Source organism: Mercenaria mercenaria, chromosome 7 (assembly GCF_021730395.1).
Source record: "Mercenaria mercenaria strain notata chromosome 7, MADL_Memer_1, whole genome shotgun sequence".
Classification (NCBI taxonomy): domain Eukaryota; kingdom Metazoa; phylum Mollusca; class Bivalvia; order Venerida; family Veneridae; genus Mercenaria; species Mercenaria mercenaria.
In genome coordinates this window covers 9,860,573-9,874,633 of record NC_069367.1, presented here as the reverse complement: position 1 = coordinate 9,874,633, position 14,061 = coordinate 9,860,573, and the positions used below count along the sequence as shown (strand labels likewise).

At 37.3% G+C, this 14,061-nt stretch overlaps 2 protein-coding genes across 2 annotated transcripts; both read left to right on the top strand.

The window, feature by feature from the left end:
* The first annotated feature begins 253 nt into the window (after window positions 1-253).
* On the top strand, window positions 254-6,243 carry LOC123555049 (tubulin beta chain-like). Its single transcript, XM_045345582.2, has 4 exons — window positions 254-413; window positions 3,535-3,643; window positions 3,991-4,346; window positions 5,082-6,243. Exons 1-4 carry the CDS (start codon window positions 357-359, stop codon window positions 5,898-5,900), a joined length of 1,341 nt encoding a protein of 446 aa, XP_045201517.1. The 5' UTR covers window positions 254-356; the 3' UTR covers window positions 5,901-6,243.
* A 3,550-nt stretch (window positions 6,244-9,793) lies between these two features.
* Window positions 9,794-11,582, top strand: LOC123555050 (uncharacterized). Its single transcript, XM_045345583.2, has 2 exons — window positions 9,794-10,325; window positions 11,031-11,582. Exons 1-2 carry the CDS (start codon window positions 9,845-9,847, stop codon window positions 11,537-11,539), a joined length of 990 nt encoding a protein of 329 aa, XP_045201518.2. The 5' UTR covers window positions 9,794-9,844; the 3' UTR covers window positions 11,540-11,582.
* Window positions 11,583-14,061: the final 2,479 nt, after the last annotated feature.

Below are 14,061 nucleotides of genomic sequence, written 5' to 3'. Positions count from 1 at the left end.
TCAAAACACTGTATGAATCGTGCTGTTATCTATTAAACATAGTCATTGTCTCGCTAGAGACTCTGTTTAATTATAAATATGATTTGTGATAACCACTTTGATGCCATTCGGTAATTTTCGGAAGTCATAACGAATTCCAGCGACCGATCAATGAGCTGCCACTCCTTCATTTTTCGTAAAAATCCGCTTTGTTGCGGAAATATACGAAAATTGTCGATAAATCGAAAACGAGGCTCCATGTGCCGGGGTATATATATTCTTGTCGTCAGTAACTAAAGGTTACAAGGCAGAAAAAACTTGAAGAGTGAGGACGTTACAATTTTCAGTGTTCAATAAAATACAGACAGACAGACAAAATGAGAGAAATCGTACACATACAAGCCGGACAGTGCGGTAACCAGATCGGAGCAAAAGTGAGTAGTTTTCATTTCCATATACATCCGGTTACAGAATCTATAATAATTGTACATTGTATTCGATATTTTTCTACATGTAACATGAAAGTAAATCATAGTTGCCTGTTTGTCGTTTTGTCTAGTTATAGTTACTATGCAATGTCAGCATTCAAATTTTATTTACATGTAGGTAGAATGAATGGTAAGGTTTTTGTTGCGTGAAAGTGAAAGAGAAAATGTGATACAAATAGATAACAGATTCTGTGTCATTAGTTACCGGGTTATTCACCAGGTTAGTTACACATAGAGCGTATACGTGACCTTTTAAAAGAATCATATCTAAAATTATATTTCACCTGGTAAGAAAGGATATGACTAATTCGACATGAGTAGATCTAATGACTAATCTGCTAATTTGACTAGATTCTATATTTTCAAGTTACCTGATTCAGTATTTTACCAGTGAAAATTGTGTATTGCCTTATTTGACTATATTTCAAGTTACCTGATTCAATATTTTACAAGTGAAAATTGTGTATTGCAACAATATAAAAGTAAAGTATCGGTTTATTTATTGACTTAGTAGAAATTTCTATAGAAACTTGTAATCTTAAATTTACGATCAATTTGCTTTGTTCATATTGTAAAGAAACGCGATAGCGCAGTAACTTGATTGCGATAGCTGAGGTTTAATCTCGGGGTAAAACACATTTAGTTAACACCTGAAATTATTTCATGTCCTGACACAAAACTTGAAATATTTGCCGCATTTGTTTAACTTTAAGAAGGATCTAACTCTTTAAGATTTTAAAAAGAAGTTGATTAAAGGGGCGTGTATCAAGATGTACATCACAGCTTAATGATGGGATCGTCTGTAAAATATAAGAAAATTATGAATTAGTATCATTTAAAAGTGATAATCTCTAAAACAAAATTAAATTTCTTCAGTTTCCATATTTAATTGCGTAACTATAACGCAGTACATAGCTTTTTACACAGTTTACAAGCCAAGAATTCTAGTCTTTAATTTCTTACTTGTATACATTTTACAAAAAAAAAAATGAAAATACTTATAAAATCTGAGAAAAAAAATGTCCTTTGAAGAATGGACACTCCCAAGTCCGAATGTCTGACCAGGAGGTAACTAGGGAGGTCCGATGAGCAACTGTTTCATGTAAACACCAGCGCATATATTCCAAAATAACTCTTTGATATGAACTTTTTATAAGTACGCTGCTCTGACAAAGCCTAAATTTGAACGAATAACCATTGCACTGTCTGAAGCTTCCTGCCCAGTCCAGGAATGAAACCGAGTCAGAATTTGGTCATATTTTTCACGCACATAGGTAAACGACTTATACTTTCGAGTTGAGTTTGGAAGTTGGTCAGCTGCGACGCGAAAACTGGTAATTCGGCATTCCCCTATGGTGTCCCGTTAGGGCCATTACCGCATAGCGGCAGTTCGAAAAAAATATTTGAAAAGTCGAAATGGGGAAAAGTGGAAACCGCGGCATTATTTCAACTATTTTCCATATAGTGATCGGTTCTTTTTAGAAATTAATGATTAAAATGCGTCATTGCTGCAACAGATTTAATGAAAATGACCTATTGAGACATTCAAATATTGAATAAGATTGTTGCAAAAAATATAAATAAGTATTTCTGTCACGAGATATATATATATATATATACAAAGGATCCACAAAGTACATGTCTGCGTATACAATTAAATTAGATAACAAACACGACCGACTTTTGTCTGTCATATGCCAAGGTTATTTGCAACAAAAAGAACAAAACATAAAATGTTACGTCTTTATCATTATTGACAAAGCGGATTAGTTCTGATGCATAATTAGATTTATTTTTCCTGTAAAAAAGAACAAATGGCCGACATTAGTATTATGAAAAACGAGGAAACTGTTTGGCATTTGTAGCGCTTATGGGGAAGCTAAATTACTTCTTAAGGTCATGATGACACGCGTATTAACTAAACTGAGAAATAAGTTAGACTCTGCCTTACAAGGAGGCCATTTTGTCCAACTACAGAACTTGCATGTTTCACGAATTGCATGTTAAACATTGACAGAACTTTTTTGGTAATTCTTTCAAATGCTATGCCATCTGGTCAAATATTAATGTCAATTTAATACAGATTCTGACTAGCTTTATGTAAGCCAAGGATAAAGTTTGCTTTTATGTTGATTTTACTCAGGATTGTTTGTGAAACGAGCTCCTGAGAGCAATGTTTCTTTTCGCTGTAAAATATGCAACGGCACGCATCAGACTGGAAAGCATACCTCAAAATCGGAAACTTGATACGTAATGTATGTATCAATCAATTGTTCGAGTCCGTTAATCATCACATTGACTTAAAAACAGCGCGGTGGTAATCGAATTCGTGCGCGATTCAATAAAACTTTGCCGAAATCGATTTTTGAAATAATTGTTGTCGTCTGATAACAATCTAATTTGGCGGGATACCAAGGTGGGGTCATCGTAAATGTCGTGTGAATTGTATGACATAGTTTTAATTTGGATGAAAGACAAAGATTTCTTAATTAATGACAAAAGTTGCCAATTAATGATCCGAAATGAAAAGAAATTGCTTACATAGCAGTTAATACATAGTTGGTTGGTTGTAAATAAACTTATATTTGATAAGAAGTTGCGAAAATATTAGTATCAAACAAGCAACCTTAGGAATTCTGAATTATCTTTTGTCATATACGAATATGAGGCTAACCTTGATTAGTTTTGCATTTTTGAATAGTATTAGATGTGCTATTATTCAAATATATACAAAGTAAACATACTTGAGTACTTCTTGTCATAGCTAAGCCTATTCTTATACTTGATTAACTACTTGAAACATACTAAATAAACAGTTTGAAGGTTGTCTTAATGGTTATTCAAGTGTTTGCAATAGGTGGATCTCATAGATAAAATATATAAACCTTTTTTACAACAGTTGTTCATTTTATAATCGATATTGACAAAAATAGACAATTCTGGTATCTCACGTCATGCATTTTACCACCGGCAAGATTAAACAACCCGGAGCCAACATTGTAAAGATAACTAAATGGCTTTTATTAACTTTTTCTTTATATTCTTATATTATTTTTTTATATTTTAGTTCTGGGAAGTGATCTCAGACGAGCACGGTATTGACCCCACCGGTACCTACCACGGGGACTCAGACCTCCAGCTTGAGAGAATCAACGTTTACTACAATGAAGCCACTGGTGAGTACAGCTTCAAAAATCCTGTTTTCAAATAGAATATTTTTTTAACGAAAAACACTTTACAAACGCATGCCTCTTACGACTACAGAATAAAATCAAACAAGAATAATGAATTGAAAAAAAATAAATAAGAAAAGCTCTGAATGAAGATCATTTTACTTATACGAAATATAGTACCATTTCGTATCTCTAGATTGAAGAGTGACTGTTTTGCAAGAGATATGGCGGAAGATTTTAACATTTTTTGTCTCATTGACATTGTGCTTTCATTATTCTTGATGAAATAAATTTAGTTTGTTTAGGTTTTTTGTTGTTTTTTTTTTCAAAATACTGTGGCTAATTTACAGGTGGCAAATATGTACCCAGAGCCGTACTTGTCGATTTGGAGCCAGGAACCATGGACTCTGTCAGATCTGGACCTTTCGGCCAGGTGTTCAGACCAGACAACTTTGTGTTCGGACAGAGCGGAGCTGGAAACAACTGGGCAAAGGGACATTACACAGAAGGTGCTGAATTAGTGGACTCCGTGTTGGACGTTGTACGAAAGGAGGCCGAGAGCTGTGACTGTCTTCAGGGATTCCAACTTACACATTCCCTTGGTGGTGGTACTGGATCTGGTATGGGAACACTTCTGATCAGTAAAATCCGTGAAGAATACCCAGACAGAATCATGAACACATTCTCAGTTGTGCCATCGCCTAAGGTAAATTATGAATTTCATTTCATCCAAACCTATTAAGTCACAAGTTATCAATAACACTCCTTTCATTGAGAGCACAGACTATTTGTCTTTTCCAAAAGCTGTACCATTCGATTCACACTGTTAAAAATAGAAAGATACCAAAATGAGCCGCCCGCCCGCTTAGCTCAGTAGGTAAGAGCGTTGGTCTGCGGGGTCGCGAGTTCGATCCTCGGGCGGGGCGTATGTTCTCCGTGACTATTTGATAAACGACATTGTGTCTGAAATTATTAGTCCTCTACCTCTGATAATTCATGTGGGGAAGTTGGCAGTTACTTGCGGAGAACAGGTTTGTACTGGTACATAATCCAGGAACACTGGTTAGGTTAACTGCCCGCCGTTTCATGACTGAAATACTGTTGAAAAACGGCGTTAAAACCAAAACAAAACAAAAAAACCAAAATGAGCTACCATACTGCAAGCAAGCCTAGTTGTTACTCGTATTTTCCGTTAATGTTTAGGACCCGTAATGACACTCGGCCATTTCCGTGCAATTACGTATTCTTCACACACTATTTCGACATCCTTCGGCTTTGACTTTCATAACAACCGTAGAATCCCGAGACTACGAAAAATGCCGAATGTCACTTGTTTAAAGCATACGAGTGATCACGTGCCTAGAATTTAACGAATATTCAGAAGACTTGAATGGTGACCCCAACATTGCGCAAACTTATGGTTTCATATCTTATGTTTCAGGTATCCGACACAGTAGTTGAACCATACAATGCCACCCTGTCTGTCCACCAGCTTGTTGAGAACACAGATGAGACCTACTGTATTGATAACGAGGCCTTGTACGATATCTGCTTCAGAACCTTGAAACTGACCACCCCAACCTACGGTGACTTGAACCATCTTGTCTCTGCCACCATGTCTGGTGTAACCACTTGTCTGCGATTCCCAGGTCAGCTGAACGCCGATCTTCGTAAATTGGCGGTCAACATGGTTCCCTTCCCACGTCTCCACTTCTTCATGCCAGGATTCGCACCGCTTACTTCTCGTGGTAGCCAGCAGTACAGAGCTCTGACCGTCCCAGAACTCACCCAGCAGATGTTTGATGCCAAGAACATGATGGCTGCCTGCGATCCACGTCACGGACGATACCTGACGGTCGCAACAATGTTCCGTGGTCGTATGTCCATGAAAGAGGTAGATGAACAGCTGTTGAACGTCCAGAACAAGAACAGCAGCTACTTCGTCGAATGGATCCCCAACAACGTCAAAACCGCCGTCTGTGATATCCCACCACGTGGTCTTAAGATGTCCGCCACCTTCATTGGCAACAGCACCGCCATCCAGGAACTGTTCAAGCGTATCTCCGAACAGTTCACCGCTATGTTCCGTCGTAAGGCTTTCTTGCATTGGTACACTGGCGAGGGTATGGACGAGATGGAATTCACAGAAGCCGAATCCAACATGAACGACTTGGTCTCTGAATACCAACAGTACCAGGACGCCACCGCCGAGGAGGAGGGCGAGTTCGACGAGGAGGAAGGTGAAGGAGAAGAAGCTTAAACCTGTTTAAACTGACACTTGTAACATCCAGAACAACACAATACAATAATAACTAATATTGCTACCGAAAATAATGTGATAAAGTACATGTACGAACAATGGGGACCAATAATATAAAATATAACACAGTAAAAGTACTAAAACAAAAGGAAGAGATATTATATTACAATATTCTGCCATTTGACAAATATAGTTATTCATTTAGAATTTTTAAATATCGTTTTAAGATAACACACACATATATATGGTTGGAGTGCAATAACCATAGTTATTAAACAGTATTCCGCAGTTGAAAAATCAAAAACTAAATTGTTAAACTTTAGAAAATAAAGATAAAAAACTATGCAAGTTGTTTCATGTTATGCCATTAACTGAAAACTGCTACTTACTGGTGCACATGGTTGAGCCGGTTTACGGCTGTCCATCTATGTTGGTTCAAATCTAGGCAGGTTTCAGATTTTGATGATTCCAACCCAAAAGTCCGCCTTTGCTTGAAATAATTATTTAAGGAATCGGGATTTTGGCTTGTAGTTTGATCGTCCAAAAATGTCCTAACCTTGAGTTGTCAATTATAAAAAAACATACTATCAGCAAGGTATGCTCCCCTTATATATGTTAAGACACAAGAAGTGTGTATTTTTATTATCCGACTCCTTATATAAATCACCGGTCCATAGTTTTAGTTATCAACCGGTCGATAATTCAACACTGACATTTACTGGGCTTTTGTTAAAACTAGGTAAAGCGTATGAAAATTTGTTTCTGACGTCGTGTAATAAAACACAAATCGAATGGCTTGCCGGTCAAGCATGAAGCATGGGCCCATCTGACCTCGGGCAGTTTTGATGACTGACCGACTAGCCATTCAATAAGAGTACGAAAGGGCATGAACGAATAAAGAGGGGATGTTATTAGGTAGTAACAATTACGTATCAAAAGGATTTATTCAATTTCTATCTTCAAATCTCTTAAACCAGTAAAATAATGCAAAAAACGGTGAATATCTTTTTATACATACATTCTTCCTTTCTTCCTGTCTTGATTTTGGACAATTTTTAGCTCATCTGATTTTTTGAAAAAAAATGAGTTATTGTCATCACTTGAGCGGTTGTCGGCGTCGGCGTCGGCGTCGGCGTTGCCTGGTTAAGTTTTATGTTTAGGTCAGCTTTTCTCCTAAACTATCAAAGCTATTGCTTTGAAACTTGGAATACTTGTTCACCATCATAAGCTGACCCTGTATAGCAAGAAACATAACTCCATCTTGCTTTTTGCAAGATTTATGGCCCCTTTTGTACTTAGAAAATATCAGATTTCTTGGTTAAGTTTTATGTTTAGGTCAACTTTTCTCCCAAACTGTCAAAGCTATTGCTTTGAAACTTGGAATACTTGTTTACCATCATAAGCTGACCCTGTACAGCAAGAAACATAACTCCATCTTGCTTTTTGCAAGATTTATTGCCCCTTTTGGACTTAGAAAATCAGTTTTCTTGGTTAAGTTTTATGTTTAGGTCAGCTTTTATCCTAAACTATCAAGGCTATTGCTTTAAAACTTGCAACACTTGTTCACCATCATAAGTTGACCCTGTACAGCAAGAAACATAACTCCATCCTGCTTTTTGCAAGATTTATGGCCCCTTTTGGACTTAGAAAATATCAGATTTCTTGGTTAAGTTTTATGTTTAGGTCAACTTTTTCTCTTAAACTATCAAAGCTATTGCTTTGAAACTTGCAACACTTGTTCACCATCATAAGCTGACCCTGTACAGCAAGCAGCGTAACTCCATCCTGATTTTTGCAATAATTATTGCCCCTTTTGGACTTAGAAAATCATTTTCTTGGTTGAGTATTATGTTTAAGTCAACTTTTCTCATAAACTATCAAAGCTATTGCTTTAAAACTTGCAACAGTTTTTCACCATCATAAGTGGACGCTGTACATCAAGAAACATAACTCTATCCTGCTTTTTGCAAGAATGATGGCCCTTTTTAGACTTAGAAAATCATGGGTAGGACAATATTTCTATTACACAAAAAAAATCAGATGAGCGTCAGCACCCGCAAGGCGGTGCTCTTGTTTCGTACATCTTCTTTCTCAAACACTTTTATCTCTTCCACCCCAATTCAAAAATTGTTTGATAAAAAATATCAATGACGATGTAGGATTTTACCCCGTATGTAAATTAATTACAATTTTTTTACCATAAATTATATCATTATGATTAAGAAAAAGAAAGAAAAAAACATTGCGAAAAGGGGAACGTATAATGGATAAATATTCGAAATAGAGTTGTTTCTTAAACGCTGTAGTAAGATAAGTGAAATTCTGATCGGTGTTTACAAAGGTAAAAAAAAATGAAGTATAAATTAATAAAGGGGAGATTAATCAATTGATATCTAAGACTGAGTTAGGTTTTATAGCATTCGCTCTTTATCTCATTTCATTTCCTCGGTAACTCAAGTTCTTTGAAAATTTATTCAGTAGTCGTAAAAGTAAATGTAAAAAAGTAAAGGGAAGTAATTCGACAATGGTTCACAAGTAAGTTCCTTTTCTTGCTGGCACAATCAATGTACATAAGTATCCTTTGTTGCACAAGTGTAAATACCTACAATATCCTTGGAGAAACCACACAATAAATGAGCCGTGCCATGAGAAAACCAACATAGTGGGTTTGCGACCAGCGTGGATCCAGACCAGCCTGCGCATCCGCGCAGTCTGGTCAGGATCCATGCTGTTCGCTAACAGTTTCTCCAATTCCAATAGGCTTTAAAAGCGAACAGCATGGAGCCTGACCAGACTGCGCGGATGCGCAGGCTGGTCTGGATCCATGCTGGTCGCAAACCCACTATGTTGGTTTTCTCATGGCACGGCTCAAATGATTATTAAGGGTGGACATTTGGATGTTGAAACAATTCCAATTCCATTACAATTAACGGCCGTAACTAATTAACTTTACAAACTACACGTATATCTTAACAACATATGAAAGTTCACTTAAAATAAGTACTTTGCGTTCTGGGTCCTTAGAAAACGGTTATAGGATCTATACGACAGCAATATGCACTATTTTTTGTGTGTAAAAGTTCAGAGGATCGTATCTCCTAAACCATGCAGGTACGGTACTTATACGTACTATGTACTAATATCCGCAAATTTACTTCTAATGATATATTTCTGTAAGTTTGGGTCAAAAACCATGAAAACTGTAAGAATATCTGGGCAAGCATTTGATAAGTACTGCGCAATAAACGGTGTTTTGTAAAAATTCAAAGGGCTGTAACTCTTGAACCAGACAAGATACATTAATGTCCTAAAATATATGCAAGTTAAGTTAACAGTGTCTTGGCAAGAAACGTTGAAAACTGTTGAGATTGTTCGTGAGTATTACGCAATATATGAGCCGTGCCATGGGAAAACCAACATAGTGGCTTTGCGACCAGCATGGATCCAGACCAGCCTGCGCATCCGCTGGTCTGGATCCATGCTGGTCGCAAAGCCACTATGTTGGTTTTCCCATGGCACGGTCCATATATAATACTAAAATTTCAAAGAGCCATTACTTTGGCGTGGTACGTTAACGTCATGACAATATGACCTTTGCACTTTGCCATTACCGTGCCATATATTGTGATACGTTGTTGTTGGATGTGTTAACTTTTGTATTTTCTACTAAAGAATCAGTAAAAAAATGACTAATTGCATTTTTCAAAGTAAGATGAGCTTACAATCACGAGTTTGGTCCAGTCACAACAGTGTGCATTGGTTAAACGTGTGTGCAGGCACACTCCTCATTGCACTGCAGACGGCCTTTGTTTGGCCTCTAAGTCCTTATCTATTTCGTGTGCTTAAAAGTACTACATATATTCTAATTTTCCTTATCTGCAGGAATGGTTAGTGCAAAAAACTTCATATATATTGCGTTCTGTGTCTTCGGCAAACACCGAACAATGAATTTGGGTTTCCTAATTTTTCTTTGCATTCAGGTATTAAATGACTGCGATGTTGCAGCCACTGGCGCATTTAACAACGACATTAAAGACTCCATAATGTCTCAGATTGAAAGCTTGAAAGCTGAGTTTATTGAACGCGACGCATCGTTTGTGCAAGACTTGAATATAATTGGAAACAAACTCCGCGATGTTGAAGATTGGGATAATATTTTAAAGAAGAAACTTGTTGCTGTGGACGACAAGTTAACTGACATGATCACGCGTGAAAAACAGAATGAAGTAAAACTTAATGAAGCTGAAAGTAAATTAAGCGACACAGACGAACGGCTAACGAATGCAGAAGGTGTTCTTACATTCTACATGTCTGACAACGATGAAGAATCTAAACAATGGATTAAAAAACATTTTGCTAAGCAAGAGATCTTCTCGGTTTATGCAAATGGAAGTGGAGAGGAAATTATGCAGTCAAGAAATAAAGGTAACGTTTTTAGAAGATTTGAATTCTAAAACTATGTATCAAGTGTGCCATACTGGGTATGGACAGTTGCTCCAAAATGTAATAACAAATATAAGAGTTCATTATCTACTCCAAATTAATAATAGTCCTTTCTAATGATGTGATTATAGTCGTTCTGACACGTAAGAGGAGCCAAAAAAAACACATATTAACCTCCGGCAGTGGTGAGCGGCTTTGATTACTCTTTTCTCAAGTAACATTCAATCTAATTAATTTATTAATAAAACAGTTGTTGCCCTTTAGGTTTGGTGGTTATATGGATTTATCAACCTGGAAGAAGAGATATCAACGTGGGAGTGATATCATTTTCCCAGGTCGATAAAACCCTCATATCGAACTTGATGCAGGCAATAAGTTGCATAATGTATATTTTGTTATGTTTTTTTTGTAATAAATTCTATAAAATGATCAATGCAACAAAGCAAAATAACAACACACTTGAATTGACTGAATCTGTTCATGAGTGATAATGAAACATGTAACAACGCTCATACCCATCGGATGGACTCCATACTCAAGGTTCCGTGTAAATCACATTACTAAGTGGATACAAATTTGAGTGCCTTTGACTTCCATTTGCTATCAACAATTTTCATCCGATTTCATTTGATTGGTCAGATACCATGAAAATGCGATATACATAGATTTATATTTCTGTATTTCTAGGTTTTCGTAAAGACACAAAGACACGTCTAAGAGGTCAACGTTCCTTTACATTAAAGCCTACACCCACTGTTATTCCTACCAAAGTTCCGACCGGAAGTAACCATGTCGCGTTCACCGTTTTCTTATCAAAAAACGTTGTTAATTTACACTATGATTTAACAATTCCATTTGATCAAGTTTTAATTAACGAAGGTCAAGGGTTTAACACGGGCACACACACTTTTGTCTGCCCAGTGAACGGAGTTTATTTGTTCAAATCAGCTTTATACAGCAGCTACGATGAAAGAGTTGAGGCGGAAGTTGTCAAAGAGGGTGTTATGTTGTTCCGGATGTACGCCGCGGGAACATGTGACGGAAGTTTGACGTTGGACCAAGGATTTAATTCTGCCATTATACATTGTAACAAGGGTGAGCAGGTATGGATACGGGTCTATACAGCTGCTCCCAACTCTGAAATAGCCAGTTCCAAATATTCTACTTTTTCAGGAATACTTCTGTGGACTTCTTGAGATGTTATGCATGTTCAAATAAACTGAACTTATTTGTAAGTTACTGCTCGTTTGTTGTTTTGATCGTGAAACATCGGGTATTTCCGTATTCTCCGTATAATACACCTCGTGTATCAATCGTGAAACATCGGGTATTTCCGTATAATACATTGCGTAGCATAATGGCCGAGGTGATCAGATTGAAATAAGACGATGTCCACCAGTATGTCGATTTTGGTCATTTCTGCGGGAAAAAATGTTCCGTTCTTTCTGGGGAAAGCTCAGTGTCTTTCAAGTTTTCAAAAAGCTGAATATATTGCTCAAAGTATTATATTTCGGCTTGCTAGCATTTTCAAAACAATATATAGGCGTAGGAGCAGGAGAGACCGGGGTTGGGGTAGGGGCGCACCCCGCCCCCTTCAACCAATTTTGAGAGTGGGGGATGACTAGCATAAGGTCCTCCCCAACTTAGGATCCAAAAAAACTGATATTTCTCAGAAATAACAGTAGATAAAGGGGGAAAAACCGAACTGAGAGAGCCTTTAGATGTACTGATAAAGACCTGCTGATGTGATGTCTATTGTCAATAAGGGGAAGAACGATTTTCTTTGTGGTTGTCCAAATGGGAAATTCCATAGGTTTAACTGGCCGGTCCCACATTGCCCCCGCCCCAAATCTTGAATTCGCTCTTACGCCAATGCAATCGATATTTAAATCTGTTGCACTGAATTTAATTTTAAGCCTGCTGAACAGTTTTAAACAGTCTAGCACTGCTTTTCGAGCCAGCCCGAATATCGAAATTCGGTCTTTCAGGAAGTTGAATATCGAGCTGACAAATTAAATACAAGAGCACCGCAATGCGGAGCAATATACGCCCGAAGGTATGACCTTTGACCCCTAAGTGTGACATTGACATTGAAGCGAGCCTTCCAAAACATGCGCTCTGCGCGTCGTCTCGATGTGGTGAACATTTGTGTCAAGTTTCTTCGAAATCCTTCGAGGGGTTCAAGAGTAACAGAGCGAAATTGCTAAAGGACAGACAGACGTACACTGAGCGATGATATTTTAAAACATCTGTTTTAAAGTTTAAATCGAGACCATTTAATGAAAACAGAGACAGAACGAAAGTACATCAAACTTTAACCTGAAATTCTAAGTAAAAAGGGGCATAACTCATGAAATATTGTTTACGCATCCTGAAGAACACCCATTCAGTAATAGCAGGGTAAAAGTGCATCAAATTCTGAGTAAAACGCATAGTTCATGAAATACTGGTCCGAGAGTAGTGACCATTGAGTCAAAACATGTTCGAGTGATAATGAGAAACAACTATTTTTGGTCTGAAGCTAAACAGAGATAGAGTGAAAGTGTATCAAAACTTTAAGCTATGGACGTGGGCGTAGAAATAAGAGCGAGTAGGACAGTTCTTCATACATCCAAGCTAAAAGGTGAGCTACTTTACAAATCAAGGACCTACTATCGTAAGTGCCATAGACTATATAGACATTGCTCATTTACAAAAAAAGACACCTTAAACAAGACTGTCATTAAGGTCCTATTTTGCTCGCCTAACTCAGTTCTTACACCAGATAATACAGAATCCGATTTCACTTAGATTTCAAACTAGAATTCTAGACCGATTCCGTATCTGCCTAGAATGCTAGTTTGGCTAGACCGTTTCCGGATCTACCTAGGACAAACTGGAATATTTGTTATGAACTTAAAAAAAATATTTGTAATAGATGAAAATCGATATTCTGATTTATATTTTTTGCAGGCTGTAGCTACAGAAATGTGAAAGTAGGTCACTAGGTCAAGATCAACTCATGTCAAGGTTCATCTAGCCACTCAAAACTAAACATGTGGTCAAAATTTGAAAGTTGCAGGTTATGGACAAGAAGATTTTTAAGTTTTTCCTTAAATAAGTCTATATAAATCATGTGACCCCCGGGGCGGGGCCATATTTGACCTTAGGGGGATAATTTGAACAAACTTGGGGAAGAACAACTAGATGATGCTTGATTACAAATATCAAAGCCCTAGGCTTTGTGGTTTTGAACAAGAAGATTTTCAAAGTTTTTCCCTATATAAGTCTATGTAAACCACGCGAGCCCCAGGGCGGGGCCACATTTGACCCTAGGGGAATAATTTGAACAATGTTAGTAGAGGACCACTAGATGATGTCACATACAAAATATCAAAGCCCTAGGCCCTGTGGTTTTGGACAAGAAGATTTTGAAAGTTTTTCCCTATACAAGTCTATATAAAACATGTGACCCCTCAGGCAGGGCCATATTTGACCCTAGGGAAATAAATGGGAAATCTTATTAGAGGACCACTAGATGATGCTACATACCAAATATCAAAGCCCTAGGCCCTGTGGTTTTGAACAAGAAGATTTTCAAAGTTTTCCCTATATAAATCTATGTAAAATATAAAAATAAAAAAGGGCCATTACTCACTCAAACATTGTTGAAGCAGTCTGATTTCAGGGGGACACAACTAGGGTACCAATACATCATTCTGACAAAGTTTGGTCAAAA